Source organism: Mobula birostris, chromosome 18 (genome assembly GCF_030028105.1).
Source record: "Mobula birostris isolate sMobBir1 chromosome 18, sMobBir1.hap1, whole genome shotgun sequence".
In the NCBI taxonomy this organism is placed as follows: Eukaryota; Metazoa; Chordata; class Chondrichthyes; order Myliobatiformes; family Myliobatidae; genus Mobula; species Mobula birostris.
In genome coordinates, this window is record NC_092387.1 from 71,483,517 (window position 1) to 71,505,700 (window position 22,184).

The following is a 22,184-nucleotide window of genomic DNA, read 5'->3' on the forward strand; positions in this document are numbered from 1 at the left end:
ACTTACATATGACTAAGAAAAGTCTATTGAGCTCAATTTGAATAGTGAATGTAAACTGAGTTAACTGTAAATATGTACAGCCACTTTATGGAGGCATTAAATGTCAAATTTAGGTAAAACATACAACAGTTATAATCCAAACTGATCATCTCATACTGAATGGACAGGATAGATTTAAATTTAAACAAGAACACCTGATATACTACTAGTCATTAGTTATTTTTTCAGAATACATACTGCCTTCTCAAGTCAGATAGCTTTGCAGTCAGTGCTCCTATTTCATTAATGGAACGCAGTATGTCATCACGTTCTTTAGCATCTTCACAAAGATCTGCAATTTTCTTAGCTTCTTTTAAAATACCATGAACTTGCTCTTCTCCTTCAGGACCTCCATGTGGATCAGCCAGCCAGCTCTAAATTAAAACCAAACCAATGTTAAACTATGGAAGCAAACTTAGGAGAAAAATTATACTCTATGTTGTAACAATTTACCACTCTTTGATATAGAATTTTGCTCTTCAATACAGGCCATCTTTTTTTTATTTTAAAAACTCACAGGTAAATAATGAACGTTCTGGTCATCTCATTACAGTAAGGATTGGGAGGCTGCAGAAAGGAAACACTTTGGAAAGTGTATAAGTCACCCCTATCACCAGGGTAGGAATGAATGACTTGTACAAGAGAGGGATATTGTATCTGAATTGAAGGGGTGGTGGGGGAGGAAATTTTCTGGCTGGGGAATTTGCAAGTGCTACCTGGGAGGGTTACAGGACTGAAGGTGCCAAATTTGGAATAAGGCTTAGCATTTGGAATAAGGTGGGCAAACTCTTGGTGCAATTGGAGATAGTTTAGTATGACATTGTGGGCATCACTGAATCATGACTGAAAAAAGGCCATAGTTGGGAGCTTAACATCAAAGGGCACACTTTATATCGAAAGGACAGGCAGCCCTCCCAAGACTATGGTCAACACGCTCCTAGAAGGCAGCGGCGCAGCTAATGTAGATGAACTGAACACACTGATGAGGGACGCTGGCCCCCTGGGGGGGGGGGGAGGAGGAGGAGGGAGGAGGAGAGGCAGTGGTGTGGCTCTGCTGGTAAGAGATGGAAGTACATCTTTAGAAAGAGGTGACATAGGGTTAGAGAATGTTAAATCTTTATGGGTTGTCTTAAGAAATTGCAAGGGTAAAAAAAACAATTATGGGATTCATATACAGGCCTCCAAATAGCAGCCAAGATGTGGGGTTGAAATTGCAAAGGGAGCTGGAAAGGACATGTAAAAAGGGTAGTGCCCCAATTGTAACGGGGACTTCATTATGCAAGGGAATTAGGAAAATCAGGTTGGTGTCGGATCGCAAGAGAGGGAACTTGTTGAATGCCTATGGGATGGCTTTTTAGAGCAGCTTGTGCTTCAGCCTGCTCCGGGAAAGGCCATCTTAGATTGAGTGTTGTGTAATCTCCCAGATCTTATTAGGGATCTTAACATAAAGGAGCCCTTAGGAGGAAGTGATCATAATATTTGAATTCATACCGCAATTTGAGAGGGAGAAGCACAAGTCACATGTATCTGTATCACAATGGAATAAAGGAAATTAGAGGTATGAAAGAGCTTGCCCAGGTGGATTAGTGGGGATGACAGCAGAGCAGAGATGGCTGAGGTTTTTGGGAATAGTTCACAAGGCACAGGACAGGATACGTCCCATAGAGGAAGTAGTTCTCAAATGGCAGGGGTAGGCAACCATGGTTGGCGAAGAAAGTTAAGGACATAAAACCAAGGAAAGGGCATATAAGGTAGCAAAAGTGCGTGGGAAGTTGGATGATTGGTAAGCTTTTAAAATCCAACAAAAGGAAACTGAAAAAGCTACAAGGGAAAATATGAAATACAAGGGCAGATTAGCCAATAATATAAAGCAGGATACCAAAAGTTTTTCAGTTATATAAAGAGTAAAAGGGAGGCGAAAGTTTACATTGGACCACTAGAAAATGATGCTGGTGAGGTAGTAATGGGGGAAAAAAGAACTGGCAGATGAACTTAATGGGTACTTTGCACTTGTCTTCACTGTGGAAGACATTTGCAGTGTGCCAGTGGTCCATGCGTGTCAGGGAGCAGGAGTGAGAGCCATTGCTATTGCAAAGGACAAAGTGCTAGGCAAACCGAAAGGTCTTAAGGTGGATAAGTCACCTGGGCCAAATGGACTACATCCCAGAGCCCTGAGAGAGACTGTTGAACAGATAACAGATGCATTTGTCATGATCTTTCAAGAATCACTTGTTTCTGGCACGGTCCTGAAGTAGTGGAAGACTGCAGATGTCACTCCACTCTTTAAGAAGGGAGGGAGACAAAAGAAAGGAAATTATAGGCCAGTTAACCTAACCTCAGTGGTTGGGAAAGTGTTGGAGTCTATTATTAAGGATGAGGTTTTGAGGTACTTGGAGACTAATAAAATAAGTCAAAGTCAGCATGGTTTCTATAAGGCGGAATCTTGCTCAACAAAACTTAGAATTCTTCGAGGAAGTAACAATCGGGGTGGACAAAGGAGAGGCAGTGGATGTCATTTAATTGAATTTTCAGAAGGCATTTGATAAGGTGCCACACGAGGCTACATAACAAAATCCTATGCTGTACAGGAAAGGTACTGGCATGGATAGCGGAATGGCTGACAGGCAGGAGGCAGCAAGTGGGAATAAAAAGGGCCTATTCTTGTTGGCTGCCAGTGTTCCTCAGGAGTCAGTATTGGGACTGCTGCTTTTCACATTGCTTGTCAATTATTTAGATAATGGAATTGATGGCTTTGTGGCAAAGTTTGCAGACAATATGAAGATAGGTGGAGGGACAGGTAGTGCTGCGGAAGCAATTCGATTACAGCAGGACTTGGACAAACTGGAGAAATGGGCAAAAAAGTGGCAGATGGAATACAGTGTTGGGAAATGTATGATGGAGACATCTTATAATAACTATATAAAATTATTAAAGGGATAGACAAGACAGAGGCAGGAAAGTTGTTTCCACTGGTAGGCAACACTAGAACTAGGGGACATAGCCTCAAGGTTCAGGGGAGTAGATGAGGAGGAACTGCTTTTCAAAGAGAGTGGTGAATCTGTAGAAATCTCTGTCCAATGAAGCAGTGGAGGCCATATCTCAGTAAATATATTTAAGGCAAGGTTGGATAGATTTTTGCATAGTAGGGGATTTATGGGTTATGGGGAAAAGGCAGGTAGGTAGAGTTGACTCCATGGCCATATCAGCCATGAGCTTGTTGAATGGCGGAGCAGGTTCGATGGGCCAGGTGGCCTACTCCTGCTCCTATTTCTTATGTTCTTATAATGCATTTTGGTAAAAGGAACAATGGTGCAGACTATTATCTAAATGGAGACAAGGTTCAAATATCAGAGGTGTAGAGGGACTTGGGAGCCCTAGTGCAAGACTTCCAGAAGGTTAATCTACAGGTCGTGTCTGTGGTAAAGACGACAAATACAATGTTGACATTTATTTCAAGGGGATAATGCTGAGACTTCATAAGACATCAGGCTGCACTTGGAGTATTATCAACTGTTTTGGACACCATATCTCAGAAAGCATGTGTTGTCATTGGAGAGAGTCCAGAAGAGGTCACGAGTATAATTCCAGGAACGAAGGGGTTAGTACATGAGGAACATTCGGCAGCTTTGAGCCTGTACTCACTGGAATTTTGAAGAATGCAGAGGGATCTCATTGAAACTTACCCAATGTTGAAAGGACTAGATAGGGTGGATGCGGAGAGGACATTTCCTCTGGTGGGGGTATTCAGAACTAGACAGCACAGCCTCAAATTTGAGGAGCAACCCTTTAGGACAGAGGTAAGGAGGGATTTTATTTTAGCCAGAGAATAGTAAATCTGTGGAATGATCTGCAGTGGAGGCCAAGTCTGTACATATATTTAAGGTGGAAGGTGATTGTTTCCTGATCAGTCAGGGCATCATAAGATGTGTTGAGAGGGCAGGTGTATGGGGTTGAGTGGGATTCGGGATCAGCCATGATGGAATGGCAGAACAGACTCGATAGGCTGAATGGCCTAATTCTGTTCCTATGTCTTACGGTCAGATGGGAGAGTTTAAACTTCTGGGGTCAGGTAGGACCCTGAGCAGTAGAGTGGATGATGAGAAATACTGTAGCCAATGACAGCAAATTTAGTCACCAGGGATGACAGGTGCACAGTAAAGGGAAAGACCATAGGTTTAAGCTGCACTTATTTCAATGCAAGAACAATGACAGGTAAGGCAGACAATGACAGACAAGTAACAATGAACTCAGGGCATAGATTCAGATATTCATTACTATAAACAAAAACATGGCTCAGGCAATGGCAGGACTGTCAACTCAATGTTCCAGGTTACAATGTAGAGACATAGGATACAGGCATGACAAAGGAGCAGGTAAGGGAGGAAGGGGAGTTGTCTGCTTGATGAAAGAGAACATAACAATGGTTATTGCCCTCTCTAATGACAAAAATCCCCCTAATGGTCCTTAACCACAGGTGAGGTGCCAGTGGACTGGAGGATAGCTAATATTGTTCTGTTGTTCAAGAAAAGTTTTAAGAAAAAGTTTGAAAACTATAGGCGGGTAAGCCCATAATAAGTAGTGGGGACCAGATGTACAAGTACAGTGGATTCAGTTAATTGGGACTCTTCGGGGCCAGTATGTCTTGGCCCAATTACACAGTTGCCCCAATTATCCGAAGTTTCATAGAAATAGTAGAGGCAAACTACTGTTTAACTGTGTAACAAATTACCTCTTCAAACGATATACTGAACAAGTTAGAACACTACCAATATTACTACAGTACTATAAAACTGTATTACCAGAGGAATTCTAGTGTACATCATTTTGATTGACTGTAAACAAACAAAATCAGTACAGACAATGGACTGCCTTAATTTATTTCCCACATGAAGTAGTGTTGTAATCCACCAATAAGTTTCCTGGCATCCTGTGTGGTCACGAGGTCAGGTTCAGTCGTGCCATCCTCATCACTTTCCTATAGTAGTATGGTAGTCATAGTCATACTTTATTGATCCCAGGGGAAATTGGTTTTCATTACAGTTGCACCATAAATAATAAATAGTAATAAAACCATAAATAGTTAAATAGTAATATGTAAATTATGCCAGTAAGTTATGAAATAAGTCCAGGACCAGCCTATTGGCTCAGGGTGTCTGACCCTCCAAGGGAGGAGCTGTAAAGTTTGATGGCCACAAGCAGGAATGACTTCCTATGACGCTCTGTGTTGCATCTCAGTGGAATGAGTCTCTGGCTGAATGTACTCCTGTACCCACCCAGTACATTATGTAGTGGATGAGAGACATTGTCCAAGATGGCATGCAACTTAGACAGCATCCTCTTTTCAGACACCACCATGGGAGAGTCCAGTTCCATCCCCACAACATCACTGGCCTTACAAATGAGTTTGTTGATTCTGTTGGTGTCTGCTACCCTCAGCCTGCTGCCCCAGCACACAACAGCAAACATGATAGCGCTGGCCACCACAGACTCGTAGAACATCCTCAGCATCGTCCGGTAGATGTTAAAGGACCTCAGTCTCCTCAGGAAATAGAGACAGCTCTGACCCTTCTTGCAGACAGCCTCAGTGTTCTTTGACCAGTCCAGTTTATTGTCAATTCGTATCCCCAGGTATTTGTAATCCTCCATGTCCACACTGACCCCCTGGATGGAAACAAGGGTCACCGGTACCTTAGCTGTCCTCAGGTCTACCACCAGCTCCTTAGTCTTTTTCACACTGAGCTGCAGATAATTCTGCTCACACCATGTGACAAAGTTTCCTACCGTAGCCCTGTACTCAGCCTCATCTCCCTTGCTGATGCATCCAACTATGGCAGAGTCATCCGAAAACTTCTGAAGATGACAAGACTCTGTGCAGTAGTTGAAGTCCGAGGTGTAAATGGAGAAGAGAAAGGGAGACAAGACAGTCTGAGACGACTCAAGACTCAAGATGACAAGACAACTACATTGGCACTGCTTCCTGCACGCATGCTGAGCTCGTTGACCTTATTAACTTTGCCTCCAACTTTCACCCTGCCCACAAGTTTACCTGGTCCATTTCCGACACCTCCCTTCCCCTTCTAGATCTTTCTGTCTCTATCTCTGGAGACAGCTTATCTACTGATGTCTACTATAAGCCTACTGACTCTCACAGCTATTTGGACTATTCCTCTTCTCACCCTGTCTCTTGCAAAAATGCCATCCCCTTCTCGCAATTCCTCCATCTCCGCCACATCTGCTCTCAGGATGAGGCTTCTCATTCCAGGACGAGGGAGATGTCCTCCTTTTTTAAAGTGGGGGGGCTTCCCTTCCTCCACCATCAACTCTGCTCTCAAACGTACCTCCCCCATTTCACGCACATCTGCTCTCACTGCACCCTCCCGCCACCTTTCTTGTCATGTGCTTTCTTGAACTTAATGCGGTGTCTACATTTCCATTGATCCAGTCAACCATGTGTTGCTTCAAAATTTTCATGACCCAGTTTCTTAGTTAGCTCCTCTGACTTGTTTTCTTAAACATTGGTCCACTGACACGCACACCTTATTCAGTTACAATGGAAAACCATTGATTGAGATTCTTTTCAACATTTGAATCCTTGCCTTCATGATTTTGTTTTTCGGATGTTCCCTGGTGTCCCTTGTGTACTGCCCATTCTTTTCAGTTTACCTTGCTGAAGTATCAAATATGCAACTGTAGATATCAGCACTCCAGATATCTCTACCAACTGGTGAATGGTGTTAGGTGCCTGAAACACATTGCTGGGAGTGCTGATGGAGGCTGCTACAGGGACATTTAAGACACTCTTAGATAGGCATAGGGATATAAGAACGATGGATGGTGACATGCCATTTAGGAGGGAAGGGTCATATTGGTTGGTAAAACATCAAGTGCAAAAGGGCCTGTACTGTGCTATTCTAAGTACTATAGAACATGCATTTAAGGTGAGGGGAGGAAAACTGAAAGGACATGTGCAAGGTCAGTTTTTTCTCCCTGCCTGGACTGTAGTAGGTGGCTGGAACGATCTGCCAGGGGTAGTGGTGGAAGTAGCAGTGGCACTTAACAGGCTGTTTGTTAACAGACTAACATGCAGGAAATTGAGGTATATGGATCATACACAGGCAGAAGAGATAATGGCACAGACATTATGGGACAAATGCTGTACTATTCAATGAATTTCGTTAGCCAGAGAGTGGTGAATCTGTGGAATTGTTTGCAACAGACAGCTGTATATTTAAGGAAGAGGTTGATAGATTCTTGATTGATCAGGGCATGAAGGGATACAGGGAGAAGGCAGGAGATTGGGAATGAGAGGAAAATCAGATCAGCCTTTATGAAATGGCAGAGCAGACTTGATGGGCCAAATGGCCTAATTCTGCTCCTATATCTTATGGTCCTGTGTTCTCTGTTCACTATTTCTTAGATAACAGGAAAAATTGATGTTCAGGTGGAAAAGCCATTTGGACATTAATTTTTCAAACATGCCGTTTTCTTCCTCTGTAAAACAGGCAGGACACCGATGCTTCACAGTTCTTGCTGATCAAACACCTCTACAGGGGGATGATCACTATTTATTTCCCTAATTGCACAATGTTTTCATATATACAGGCACTCTAATCGTGAGAAAAAGGAGGGGGAAAAAGCAGTCATTGTGGTGTGCAATAGTATTTCCGGGAAAAACTTCTGCCAAGAGTAGCTGACCTATACCTGAAACATATGTGGTGTCATGAACAATAACTTAGCATTACTTTGCACAATCTTTCTTGATTTGAATACCATAATCTACACTAGTGTTAATTAATGATCTGTAGTAAAGCTAAAGTACATAGATAATGTTAGCTTAGATTTGGAAAAGAAAGTGAACTCTGTTGCATCCAATGGCTGCTTCTAAAGCAAGTGACATTTGGAAATGGGAATAAGTTGTCTCTTTGATTAGATTTGTAGCAGGTGCTCAGCTTGAATATCCCATTGAACATAGAACATAGAATAGTACAGCACAGTACAGGCCCTTCGGCCCGCAATGTTGTGCCGACCCTCAAACCCTGCCTCCCATATAAGCCCCCATTTTAGATTCCTCCATATACCTGTCTAGTAGTCTCTTAAACTTCACCAGTGTATCTGCCTCCACCACTGACTCAGGCGGTGCATTCCATGCACCAACCACTCTCTGAGTAAAAAACCTTCCTCTAATATCCCCCTTAAACTTCCCACCCCTTACCTTAAAGCCATGTCCTCTTGTATTGAGCAGTGGTGCCCCGGGGAAGAGGCGCTGGCTATCCACTCTATCTATTCCTCTTATTATCTTGTACACCTCTGTCATGTTTCCTCTCATCCTCCTTCTCTCCAAAGAGTAAAGCCCTAGCTCTCTTAATCTCTGATCATAATGCATACTTTCTAAACCAGGCAGCATCCTGGTAAATCTGTTCTGCACCCTTTCCAATGCTTCCACATCCTTCCTATAGTGAGGTGACCAGAACTGGACACAGTACTCCAAGTGTGGCCTAACCAGAGTTTTATAGAGCTGCATCATTACATCGCGACTCTTAAACTCTATCCCTCGACTTATGAAAGCTAACACCCCATAAGCTTTCTTAACTACCCTATCCACCTGTGAGGCAACTTTCACGGATCCGTGGACATGTACCCCGAGATCCCTCTGCTCCTCCACACTACCAAGGATCCTGCCATTTACTTTGTACTCTGCCTTGGAGTTTGTCCTTCCAAAGTGTACCACCTCACACTTCTCCGGGTTGAACTCCACCTGCCACTTCTCAGCCCACTTCTGCATCCTATCAATGTCTCTCTGCAATCTTTGACAATCCTCTACACTATCTACAACACCACCAACCTTTGTGTCGTCTGCAAACCTGCCAACCCACCCTTCTACCCCCACATCCAGGTCGTTAATAAAAATCACGAAAAGTAGAGGTCCCAGAACAGATCCTTGTGGGACACCACTAGTCACAATCCTCCAATCTGAATGTACTCCCTCCACCACCACCCTCTGCCTTCTGCAGGCAAGCCAATTCTGAATCCACCTGGCCAAACTTCCCTGGATCCCATGCCTTCTAACTTTCTGAATAAGCCTACCGTATGGAACCTTGTCAAATGCCTTACTAAAATCCATCTAGATCACATCCACTGCACTACCCTCATCTATATGCCTGGTCACCTCCTCAAAGAACTCTATCAGGCTTGTTAGACACAATCTGCCCTTCACAAAGCCATGCTGACTGTCCCTGATCAGACCATGATTCTCTAAATGCCTATAGATCCTATCTCTAAGAATCTTTTCCAACAGCTTTCCCACCACAGACGTAAGGCTCAGTGGTCCATAATTACCCGGACTATCCCTACTACCTTTTTTAAACAAGGGAACAACATTCTCCTCCCTCCAATCCTCCGGTACCATTCCCGTGGACAACGAGGACATAAAGATCCTAGCCAGAGGCTCAGCAATCTCTTGTCTCGCCTCATGGAGCAGCCTGGGGAATATTCCATCAGGCCCCGGGGACTTATCTGTCCTAATGCATTTTAACAACTCCAACACCTCCTCTCCCTTAATATCAACATGCTCCAGAACATCAACCTCACTCATATTGTCCTCACCATCATCAAGTTCCTTCTCATTGGTGAATACCGAAGAGAAGTATTCATTGAGGACCTCGCTCACTTCCACAGCCTCCAGGCACATCTTCCCACCTTTATCTCTAATCGGTCCTACCTTCACTCCTGTCATTCTTATTTTCTTCACATAATTGAAGAATGCCTTGGGGTTTTCCTTTACCCTACTCACCAAGGCCTTCTCATGTCCCCTTCTTGCTCTTCTCAGCCCCTTCTTAAGCTCCTTCCTTGCTTCCCTATATTCCTCAATGGACCCATCTGATCCTTGCTTCCTAAACCTCATGTATGCTGCCTTCTTCCACCTGACTAGATTTTCCACCTCACTTGTCATCCATGGTTCCTTCACCCTACCATTCTTTATCTTCCTCACCGGGACAAATTTATCCCTTACATCCCGCAAGAGATCTCTGAACATTGACCACATGTCCATAGTACATTTCCCTGCAAAAACATCATCCCAATTCACACCCGCAAGTTCTAGCCTTATAGCCTCATAATTTGCCTTTCCCCAATTAAAAATTTTCCTGTCCTCTTTGATTCTATCCTTTTCCATGATAATTATAAAGGCCAGGGAGCAGTGGTCACTGTCCCCCAGATGCTCACCCACTGAGAGATCTGTGACCTGACCCGGTTCATTACCTAGTATTAGATCTAGTATCTAGTATGGCATTCCCCCGGTCGGCCTGTCCACGTACTGTGACAGGAATCCATCCTGGACACACTTAACAAACTCTGCCCCATCTAAACCCTTGGAACTAATCAGGTGCCAATCAATATTAGGGAAGTTAAAGTCACCCTTGATAACAACCCTGTTATTTTTGCACCTTTCCAAAATCTGCCTCCCAATCTGCTCCTCTGTATCTCTGCTGCTACCAGGGGGCCTATAGAATACCCCCAGTAGCGTAACTGCTCCCTTCCTGTTCCTGACTTCCACCCATATTGACTCAAAAGAGGATCCTGCTACAGTACCCACCCTTTCTGTAGCTGTAATAGTATCCCTGACCAGTAATGCCACCCTTCCTCCCCGAAATAGGAAAGCAGATAAAATCTTTTCAAGAACTATTAATTTTAACACACATTTGGCAATACAAGTTTGTAATACTAAACATTAAAAAATCCTTATTTGTGTATAAGCTTGCAGATGAAAGATTCCAATAATTTTGTAATATTACCTGCGCAGCATCAATTTTCTTAGCAATGGCCTGCTTTGAATTAGTCATGGCTTCCAGTTTCCTGGCTGCATTTTCCACTTTTGCTGTTAACATGTCCAACCCTTGGGATACTTGCTGTGATTTCTGCATGGCAATTGGTGTAGCCCCTTGACCCCTACATTTAAAAAAAATTACACCCAATGTTATTGGCACTCTTATATACACATTACAAATCTAAAATGCATGTGATTTGCACAGAATAATTTCTATGTAACACACACAAAACGCTGGCGGAACTCAGCAGGCTAGGTAGCACCTAGGAAAAGAGTATAGGCGACATATTAGGCCAAAACCATTCGGCAGGACTTTTCCTAGTTGCTGCCTGGCCTGCTGAGTTCCTCCAGCATCTTGCGCGTATTGCTTGGATTTTCAGCATCTGCAGATTTTCTCTTGTTTGTGACCTCTACGCAAGTTAGTATTGTAATTGCATTTTGGTTTTTAAAAACCACATTCTTGGCTTCTTCTGAAACAACATGAACTACTGTAAGAATGCAATTTCTATATAAATTATCTTTGTATTTCAAATATTCAATAAACAATACTGTACCAAACAAAACTAAAACTGTTTTATTAGTTAAACTAAGCAAAGTTTTTTTTAAAACTGTATTTATTCATTTTACCTGGCTCGGAGTTCAGATACTTGGTCAGTCATCTGACCCAAAGCCTTGGTGGTGCCCAGAATTTCCCTCCGTTCCTTGCCCGCACACAGTTCTCCCACTTTGCCAGCTTCATCCAATATTTGTTTGATGGCCTGCTCTCCAGCATCACCTAAATCATACAAAAGATCAGATCAATCTAGCACTAATGCCCTATCCAAAGAACTAACAAGAAAATAATTATTTGCCAAAAGAACATTTTGGGACATTAGATAAGCTAAATGAATGAAATACACCTGGTATTTTATGAAGTATCATCAGTAATTATCATTACCTGGAGGCGCATTAGGATCTCTTAGCCAGTTTTTGGCCTGATTTATCTTTGAGTCAATCATAGCCAGAGCTCTTCTCATGGTCTCAGTGTCCTGTTCAAATAGACATCAGTTAAAACTATGTTATTAGGTTGAAGATTAATAACTGACTGTATTCAAATTAAAAATTAAGTCTTCAATATCCCGAAAAGAAAAACACTGAACATACCTTGATGATCAAGCAGTCACCTATTCACTATTCACCAAATTGCCACCAGGGAGTTGCTACAAGTCCATCACCACCAGGACCACACATTTCTGAAGCTTCTTTCCTCTAGCTATCAAGCTTCTCCACAACACTCACTCACTCGTTTCATGTTTTTTCATGTTCTCCTTGTCCTGTTGATAATTATTTAGTCTTTCCTATGCTCACATTTAAGTCATTATTGATGTTTGCACTAATTTTTAATTGTTCGTGGCTGTTTGTAAATTGTTGGTTGCTATTGTGTCGTCTATTACAGTATTGTCCTGTGTTTTACGCGTGGCATTGAACCACAATCATTTCGGGTATGTTTCACACATTGGCAATAAAGTGATTCTGATCTTAAGAGGCGTTGGCTCTGGGTAAGTTTCTGCTAAGGTTCCCCATTTTCTTCTTCTTACCGTACCGTACTAAGGGCTGTTGTGTGTTCTTCATGCTGGATGTTGGAGTCCTAGGAGGCCCGGAGTCTTCCAGGGAACTATGTCTATGCGAAGTGCATTCAGCTGCAGCTCCTTAAAGACCATGTTGGGGATCTGGAGCAGCAGCTGGATGACCTTTGGCTTGGCGGGAGAGTGAGGAGATAATCAGAGTTACAGGGAAGTATTTCAAAGTTGCAGGAGGCAAGTAGTTGGGTGACTGTCAGGTGAAATATATAGGACCCTATATAGGACCCTGGTCAGATCCCACTTGGAGTACTGTGCCTCACTACAGGAAAGATGTGGAAGCCATAGAAAGGGTGCAGAGGAGATTTACAAGGATGTTGCCTGGATTGGGGAGCATGCCTTATGAAGACAGGTTGAGTGAACTTGGCCTTTTCTCCTTGGAGCAATGGAGGATGAGAGGTGACCTGATAGAGGTGTATAAGATGATGAGAGGCATTGATCGTGTGGATAGTCGGAGGCTTTCTCGCAGGGCTGAAATGGTTGCCACAAGAGGGCACAGGTTTAAGGTGCTGGGGAGTAGGTACAGAGGAGATGTCAGGGGTAAGTGTTTCTACTCAGAAAGTGGAGGGTGCGTGGAATGGGCTGCCAGCAATGGTGGTGGAGGCGGATACGATAGGGTCTTTTAAGAGACTTTTGGATAGGTACATGGAGCTTAGAAAAATAGAGGGCTATGGGTAAGCCTAGTAATTTCTAAGGTAGGGACATATTCAGCACAACTTTGTGGGCCAAAGGGCTCGTATTGTGCTGTAGGCTTTCTATGTTTCTAGGAAATAGAAATGTTAATAGGAAGTTAGCACAGAGCACCCCGTGACCATTCCTCTCAATAATAAGTATACCATTTTGGAAATTGTTCTGGGGGATAACATGCCAGGGAAATGCCATGGAGACCGAATTACTGGCATTGAGCATAGGTCCATGGTGTAGGAGGTAAAGAGGGAGGAACAGACAGGAGATCCTGTGGACGTGAACGGGACATCCGAATGGTATGTTGCCTCCCAGGTGCCATGGTCAGAGGTGTCTTGGATCGCGTCCACAACATTTTGTAGAGGGAGAGTAGTCAGACATCTTGGCACATAATGGTACCAATGACATAGGATGGAAAAGCAAAGAGGTCCTGAAAAGAGAATTTAGAGAGCTATGTAGAAAGCTGAGAAGCAGGACCTTCTGGAAAGTAATTTCTAGATTGTGCCTGTACTGCGCACCAGAGAGAGTAGAATCAGAATGATTTGGCAAATTAACGCATGGCTGAAAACTGGTGCAGGGGTCAGGGCTTCATGTTCTTGGATCATTCGGAACTCTTCTGGGGGTGGCAAGACCTGTTCAAAAGTGATGGGTTGCACCTGAACCTGTGGGGAACCAATATTCTGATGAGCAAGTTTGTTAGAGGTGTCGGAGACTCAGGTAGGAGTGATGGTAAAAAAACGTAAAGATGGCATGCAGTCATACTATCAGGAAGGATGATAGGACATAATTGCGGCCAGCAGGGTGAGTATCAGTGCATTAAGGATGCAAACTCAAAAAAAAGGTGGGAAATGCAACACTCAAAAGTGTTATATCTCAATGCACAGAATACAATAAATAAGATGGATGATCTTATTGCACTATTACAGGTTGTCAGGTATGATGTTGTGGTCATCACTGAATCATGGCTGAAGGATGGTTGTTAGTTGAGAGCTGAATGTTCAAGGTTACACGTTGTATCAGAGGGGCAGGGAGGGCAGCAGAGGGAGTGGGGTGGCTCTACATGTAAAGAATGGTTCACTAGCAAATCAGTGGAAAGATGTGACATAGGATCATAGAAGTTGTAACCTTGTGGATTGAGTTAAGAAACTGCGAGAGTAAAAGGACCCTGATGGCAGTTATATACAGGCCTCCCAGCAGTAGCTGGGGTGTGGACCATAGAATACAACAAGAAATAGAAAAGGAGTGTCAAAAAGGCATAGGAGATAGTCATAGGAGATTTTTACATGCAGGTCAATTGGGAAAATCAGGTTGGAAATGGATCTCAAGACAGTGAGTTGTTGAATGCCTAGGAGACGGCTTTTTAGAGCAGTTTGTCATTGAGCCTACTGGATTTGGTGTTATGTAATGAACCAGGGGTAATTAGGGAGCTGAAGGCAAAAGAATCCCAGTGATCACCATATGATCGAGATCAACTTTAAGTATGATAGGGAGAAGGTAAACTCTGATGTAGCAGTATTTCAGTGTAGTAAAGGAAATCACAGTGGTAAGAGAGAGGGGTTGGCCAAAGTAAATTGGAAGGAGATGCAGGCAGGGATGACAGCAGAGCAGCAATGGTGTGCGTTTCTGGGGAAAATGAGGAAGGTGCAGGATAGATGTATTCCAAAAACAAGGAAATACTCAAATGGCAAAACGGTACAATCATCGCTGACAAGGGAAATCAAAGCGAATATAAAAGCAAAAGAGAGGGCATACAACAAAGCAAAAATTAGTGGGAAGACAGAGGATTGGGAAGCTTTTAAAACCCGACACAGAGCAACAACAAGAATCGTAAGGATGGAAAAGATGAAATACGAAAGCAAGCTAGCAAACAATATCGAAGTGGGTAGTAAAAGCTTTTTCAAACATGTTCAAAGTAAAAGATATGAGAGTGGATATAGGTTCGCTAGAAAATGAGGCCAGAGAAATAATAACGGGGGCCAAGGAGATGGCTGATGAACTAAATGAGTATTTTGCATCACTTTTCACTATGGAAGACATAGTGTGAAGGAAGATAAATGAGTGTAGTTACTATTACAAGGGAGAGAGTACTCAAAAACCTGAAAGACCCAAGGGGACACAAATCACCCAGACCATATAACCATATAACAATTACAGCATGGAAACAGGCCATCTCTGCCCTTCTAGTCCATGCCAGACGCTTCCTCTCACCTAGTCCCACCGACCTGCACTCAGTCCATAACCCTCCATTCGTTTTCTGTCCATATACCTATCCAATTTTTCTTTAAATGACAATATCGAACCTGCCTCTACCACTTCTACTGGAAGCTTGTTCCACACAGTTACCATTCTCTGAGTAAAGAAGTTCCCCCTCATGTTACCCCTAAACTTTTGCTCCCTAACTCTCAACTCACGTCCTCTTGTTTGAATCTCCCCTACTCTCAATGGAAAAAGCCTATCCATGTCAATTCTATCTATCCCCCTCATAATTTTAAATACCTCTATCAAGTCCCCCCTCAACCTTCCACGCTCCAAATAATAAAGACCTAACTTGTTCAATCTTTCTCTGTAACTCAGGTGCTGAAACCCAGGTAACATTCCAGTAAATCTCCTCTGTACTCTCTCTATTTTGTTGACATCTTTCCTATAATTCGGTGACCAGAACTGTACATAATACTCCAAATTTGGTCTTACCAATGCCTTGTACAATTTTAACATTACATCCCAACTCCTATACTCAATGCTCTGATTTATAAAGGCCAGCATACCAAAAGCTTTCTTCACCACCCTATCCACATGAGATTCCACCTTTGGGGAACTATGCACCATTATTCCTAGATCACTCTGTTCTACTGCATTCTTCAATGCCCTACCATTTACCATGTATGTCCTATTTTGATTAGTCCTACCAAAATGTAGCACCTCACACTTATCAGCATTAAACTCCATCTGCCATCTTTCAGCCCACTCTTCTAACTGGCCTAAATCTTTCAAGAGCTTTGAAAACCTGCTTCATTATCGACAACGCCATCTATCTTAGTATCATCTGCATAAATACTAATTCAATTTACCACCCCAGATCATTAATGCATATGATAAACAACATTGAACCCAGTACAGATCCCTGAGGCACACCACTAGTTACCAGCCTCTAACCTGACAAACAGTTATCCACCAGTACTCTCTGGCATCTCCCATCCAGCCACTGTTGAATCCATTTTACTACTTCAATATTAATACCTAACGATTGAACCTTCCTAACTAACCTTCTGTGTGGAACCTTGTCAAAGGCCTTACTGAAGTCCATATAGACAACATCCACTGCTTTACCCTCGTCAACTTTCCTAGTAACCTCTTCAAAAAATTCAATAAGATTTGTCAAACATGACCTTCTACGCACAAATCCATGATGACTGTTTCTAATCAGACCCTGTCTATTCAGATAATTATATATACCATCTCTAAGAATATTTTCCACCCACCACTGACGTCAAACTTACAGGCCGATAATTGCTAGGTTTACTCTTACAACCCTTTTTAAACAATGGAACAACATGAGCAATACACCAATCCTCCAGCACCATCCCCATTTCTAATGACATTTGAAATATTTCTGTCAGAGCCCCTGCTGTTTCTACACTAACTTCCCTTAAGGTCCTAGGGAATATCCTGTCAGGACCCAGAGACTTATCCACTTTTATATTCCTTAAAAGCACCAGTACTTCCTCTTCTTTAATCATCATAGTTTCCATAACTGCCTACTGATCAATACTGGGTGGTGCTCGGACACAGTGGCACTGACAAGCTCCTGCAGCCCAAACCTGGAACACCTGTCGGTGAAGTATCGTTCCTACTATCTGCCATGGAAATTCACCTCGGTCATACGGACAGCGGTCTACATTCCCCCCCAGGTAGACGTGGAGTGCGCTCTGAAGATACTGTATGCCAACATCAGTGAACTTGAGGCCAGGTATCCAGAGGCTTTGCTCATTACAGCTGGGGACTTTAACCAGGCCAACCTCAGAAGGGCACTGCCAAAGTTATACCAACATGTCTCCTGCCCCACTAGAGGCCCGAATATACTTGACCACTGCTACACAGCAGTCAAGGATGCCTACTGTTCCGTCCCATGACCTTACTTTGGAAAATTGGACCATCAGGCCGTACTCCTCCTCCGGGCTTACAAACAGAAACTGAAGCGGGAGGTCACGGTGTCAAAAGTAGTGTCACGTTGGACGGAGGAAATGGATGAGGTCCTCTGTGACTGCTTTGAATCGATGGACTGGTTAGTATTCAAGGACTCGGCAGCTAACCTCGATGAGTATGCCTCAGCTGTCATGGACTTTATTTGGAAATGCACGGAGGACTGTGTGTCTTGCAAGACGATCTGGGTGTTTCTTAACCGGAAATCTTGGATGAATTATGAGGTCAACTCCCTTTTAAAGGCTAGAGCTGCGGCATTTAGGTCCGGGGATACCAGTCGCTACACGGAATCCAGGCGTGAACTCCGGAAAGCCATTAAGGGCGCCAAGAGGCAATATCGAGCCAAGGTGGAAGACCAGGCTAACCAAAGGGATGCCAGTAGACTATGGCAGGGTCTAAATGAGATCACTGGGCGCAAAGAAAAGGCTGGGAATATCAATAACTGTGGCGCTTCTCTTCCTGATGAACTTAACGTATTCTATGCAAGATTCCAACAGAAGAAGAGCGTCCCACTCCTTCCGGATGAACCGGACCTGGTGGCATCGAGATTCATCGTCACCGAGGAGGACGTTAGAAGGGCCTTCCTGAAGATAAATCCAAGGAAGGCGACGGCCCCAGATGGTGTCCCAGGACGGGTTCTCCGGGCCTATGCAAGCGAGCTAGCTGGAGTGTTTGCTGACATCTTCAACTGCTCCTTCCTTCAGTCTAAGATCCCCTCGTGTTTTAAGAAGGCAATGATAATCCCAGTGCCGAAGAAGAGCAAGGTGACATGCCTGAATGACTATCGACCTGTGGCTCTGACATCAATAGCTATGAAGTGCTTCGAGAGATTGGTTTTGGCACACATCAACCACAGCCTACTGGTCAACCTTGACGCTTTGCAATTCGCCTACCAGAGCAACAAGTCAACGGCAGATGCCATCTCTCTGGCCCTATATTCCTCCTTAGAACACCTGGAGAATAAAGACGCATACGTAAGGCTCCTTTTCATTGACTACAGCTCTGCCTTTAATACTATCTTTCCAAATAAACAGATTCCTAAGCTCCGGAACCCGGGCCTTAGCACTCAGATCTGCAGCTGGATCTTCAACTTCCTCACAGACAGGAGCCAGGCTGTCAAAATAGGGGACAAGCTCTCCTCCACAATCACTCTGAGCACCGGTGCCCCACAAGGCTGTGTACTCAGCCCCCTGCTGTACTCACTGTACACCCATGATTGTGTAGCCAAGTTTCCATCAAACTCAATATATAAGTTTGCTGATGACACAACAATTGTAGGCCGTATTTTGGGTAATGATGAGTTTGAGTACAGAGAGGAAATTAAGAACCTGGTGGCATGGTGCGAAGACAATAACCTATCCCTCAACGTCAGCAAGACGAAGGAATTGGTTGTTGACTTCAGAAGGAGTAGCGGACCGCACGACCCAATTTACATCGGTGGTGCGCAAGTGGAACAGGTCAAAAGCTTTAAGTTCCTTGGGGTCAATATCATAAATGACCTGACTTGGTCCAACCAAGCAGAGTCCACTGCCAAGAAGGCCCACCAGTGCCTTTACTTCCTGAGGAAGCTAAGGAAATTTGGCCTGTCCCCTAAACCCCTCACTGATTTTTATAGATGCACCGTAGAAAGCGTTCTTCTAGGGTGCATCACAACCTAGTATGGAAGTTGTCCTGTCCAAGACCGAAAGAAGCTGCAGAAGATTGTGAACACGGCGCAGCACATCACACAAACCAATCTTCCATCCGTGGACTCACTTTACACTCAAACTTTTAACCTTTCCTTTCATCCTAACAGGAACATAAAGATTCTGTACTCTCAAAATTTCACCTTTAAATTACCTCCATTTCTCTATTACACCCTTCCCATAAAACAAATTGTCCCAATCCACTCCTTCTAAATCCTTTCGCATCTCCTCAAAGTTAGCCTTTCTTCAATCAAAAATTTCAACCCTGGGTCCAGACCTATCCTTCTCCATAATAATACTGAAACTCATGGCATTGTGATCACTGAAACCCGAAGTACTCCCCAACACATACCTCCATCACCTGACCTATCTCATTCCCTAACAGGAGATCCAACCCCGCCCCTTCTCTAGTTGGTACCTCTATGTATTGCTGCAAAAAACTATCCTGCACAGATTTTACAAACTCCAAACTATCCAGCCCTTTTACAGTATGAGCTTCCCAGTCTGTGTGGAAAATTAAAACCTCCCACAATCACAAACTTGTGGTTACTATAAATACCTGCTTTCTCCTTACAAATTTGTCCTTCAATTCTCGCTCCCCATTAGGTGGTCTATAATACACACCTATAAGTGTTACTACACCTTTCCCATTCCTCAATTCCACCCAAATAGCCTCCCTAGATGAGCCCTCTAATCTATCCTGCCAGAGCACCACTGTAATATTTTCTCTGACAAGCAATGCACACCTCCGCCCTCTTGTCCCTTCAATTCTATCACACCTGAAGCAACGAAATCCAGGAATATTTAGTTGCCAATCACACCCGTCCTGCAACCACGTTTTACTAATAGCTACAACATCATATTTCCAGGTATCAATCCATTCTCTAAGCTCATCAACCCTTCTTACAATGTTCCTAGCATTAAAATAAATGCATTTAAGAAATTCTCCACCTCTTACTCTCTGTTTATCACTAATGGTGCAAACAACTTTACTTTCTTCTTTTTCTTCCTTCTCCCCTACATCTGTTCCTACACTCTTGTTCCCCTCCCCCCTCGTATCTAGTTTAAATCCACTGGAGCCTCTCTAGCAAACCTACCTGCAAGAATATTTGTCCCCCTCCAGTTCAGATGTAAACCGTCCCGCCGGAACAGGTCCCACCTTCCTTGGAAAACTGCCCAATTATCTATAAATCTGAAGCCCTCCCTCCTGCACCATGTCTTCAGCCATGTGTTGATATGCTCTCTCTCACTATTTCTAAACCTGCCTGCATGTGGCACTGGTAGCAATCCTGAGATTGCTATCCTGGAGGTCCTGTCCTTTAACTTGGTGCCTAACTCCCTAAACTCACCTTTCAGGACCTCTTCACTCTTCCTACCCACGTCATTGGTCCCTACATGGACCACGACATCTGGCTGCTCACCCTCCCTCTTGAGAATACTGAGAACTTGATCCAAGATATCACGGACCTTGGCGCCAGGGAGGCAACAGACCATCCGGGATTCTCGATCTCTTCCACAGAACCTCTTACCAGATGAACTGCACCCTATGATTCTGAAAGAGGCAGCATTTTAGACCTTGTGGAAGCATTACAAATGACCCTTCAAAAATAATTGGTCTCTGGCATGGTGCCATACGACTGGAAAATTGCAAATGTCACCCCATCCTTTAAGAAAGGAGAAAGGCAGCAGAAAGGAAATTATAGACCAGTTAACCTGACTTCATTGGTTGGGAAGATGTTAGATTCAATTGCTATGGATGAGGTTATAGAGCACATGGTGATATAGGACAAAATTGGACAAACTCAGCATGATTTCCCTTAGGGAAAATCCTTCCTGAAGAACCTGTCGGAATTCTTCGAGGACATTACAAGCAAGTTAGATAAAGGGGATACAGGGGATGTTGTATATTCGGACTTTCAAAAGGCCTTTGACAAGGTGCCACACATGAGGCTGCTTACCAAGTTAAGAGCCCATGGCATCACAGGAAAGTTACTGCCATGGTTAGAGCATTGGTTGATTGGTAGGAGGCGGCGAGTGGGATCTTTTCTTGTTGGCTGCCAGTGACTTGTGGTGTTCCGCAGGGGTCAGTGTTGGGACAATGTTGTATATCAATGATTTAGATGATAGAATAGATGGCTTTGTTGCCAAGTTTGCAGATGATTGAAGATTGGCGGGAGGGGCAGATAGGCTTCAGAAGGACTTAGATTATGAGACTGGACAAGAAAGTGGCAAATGAAATACAATGTTGGAAACTGCATGGTCATGCAGTTTGATAGTAGAAATAAATGTGCGGACTATCTTCTAAACTGGGAGAAAATCCAAAAACCTGATATGCAAAGGGACTTTGGCATCCTTGTGCAGGACACCTTAAAGGCTAACTTGCAGGCAGAGACTGTGATGAGGAAGGCAAACACAATGTTAGCATTCATTTCAGGAAGTTTAGAATACAAGAGCAAACATGGTTAAGGCACTGGTGAGGCCTCAAATTGAGTACTGTGAACAGTTTTCGGCCCTTCATCTTAGAAAAGATGTGCTGGCATTGGAGAGGATTCAGGAGGTTCACAAGGATGATATTGGGAATGAAATAGTTATCATACAAGGAATGTTTGAGAGCTCTGGGTCTGTACTTGCTGGAATATAGAACAATGAGGAGGGGATCTCACTGAATTCTTTCAAATGTTGAAAGGCATAGACAGAGTAGATGGGGAAAGGCTATTTCCCATGATGGGGGAGTCAAGGACAAGAGGGCACAACCTCAGGATAGAGGGGTGTCCATTTAAAACAGAGATGCGGATAAAGTTCTATAGCTAGAGGGTGTTGAATTTATGGAATTTGTTACCACAGGCAGCTGTGGAAGTCAGACCGTTGTGTGTATTTAAAGCAGAGGTTGATGGTTTCTTGATGGAACATGGCATCAAAGGTTATGGGGAGAAGGCTGGGGAGTGGGGCTGAGGAGGGGGAAAAAAGGATCAGACTTGACTGAATAGCAGAGCAGACTTGATGGGCCAAATGGCCTAATTTTGTTCCTATGTCTTACGGTCTTATTCTTAGTCCTAGGTAATCACATTCTGATTCGCCTCTACCTACAAATGAGAAACAGAACACTCCATTTGCAACAGTAGAATTATTCTGTGC

General features: G+C 43.6%; 1 protein-coding gene across 2 annotated transcripts in view; it reads right to left on the minus strand.

Moving 5' to 3' along the window:
• LOC140212228 (vinculin) overlaps window positions 1-22,184 on the minus strand; it is a 284,348-nt gene that overhangs the window by 114,139 nt on the left and 148,025 nt on the right. For both annotated transcript variants that reach the window (XM_072282957.1, XM_072282956.1), the window contains exons 7-10: window positions 11,799-11,889; window positions 11,489-11,636; window positions 10,830-10,983; window positions 238-413 (exon numbers count right to left, since the gene is read on the minus strand). In XM_072282957.1, the coding sequence (XP_072139058.1) occupies window positions 238-413; window positions 10,830-10,983; window positions 11,489-11,636; window positions 11,799-11,889 (569 nt within the window). The remainder of the gene's footprint in view (window positions 1-237; window positions 414-10,829; window positions 10,984-11,488; window positions 11,637-11,798; window positions 11,890-22,184) is intronic.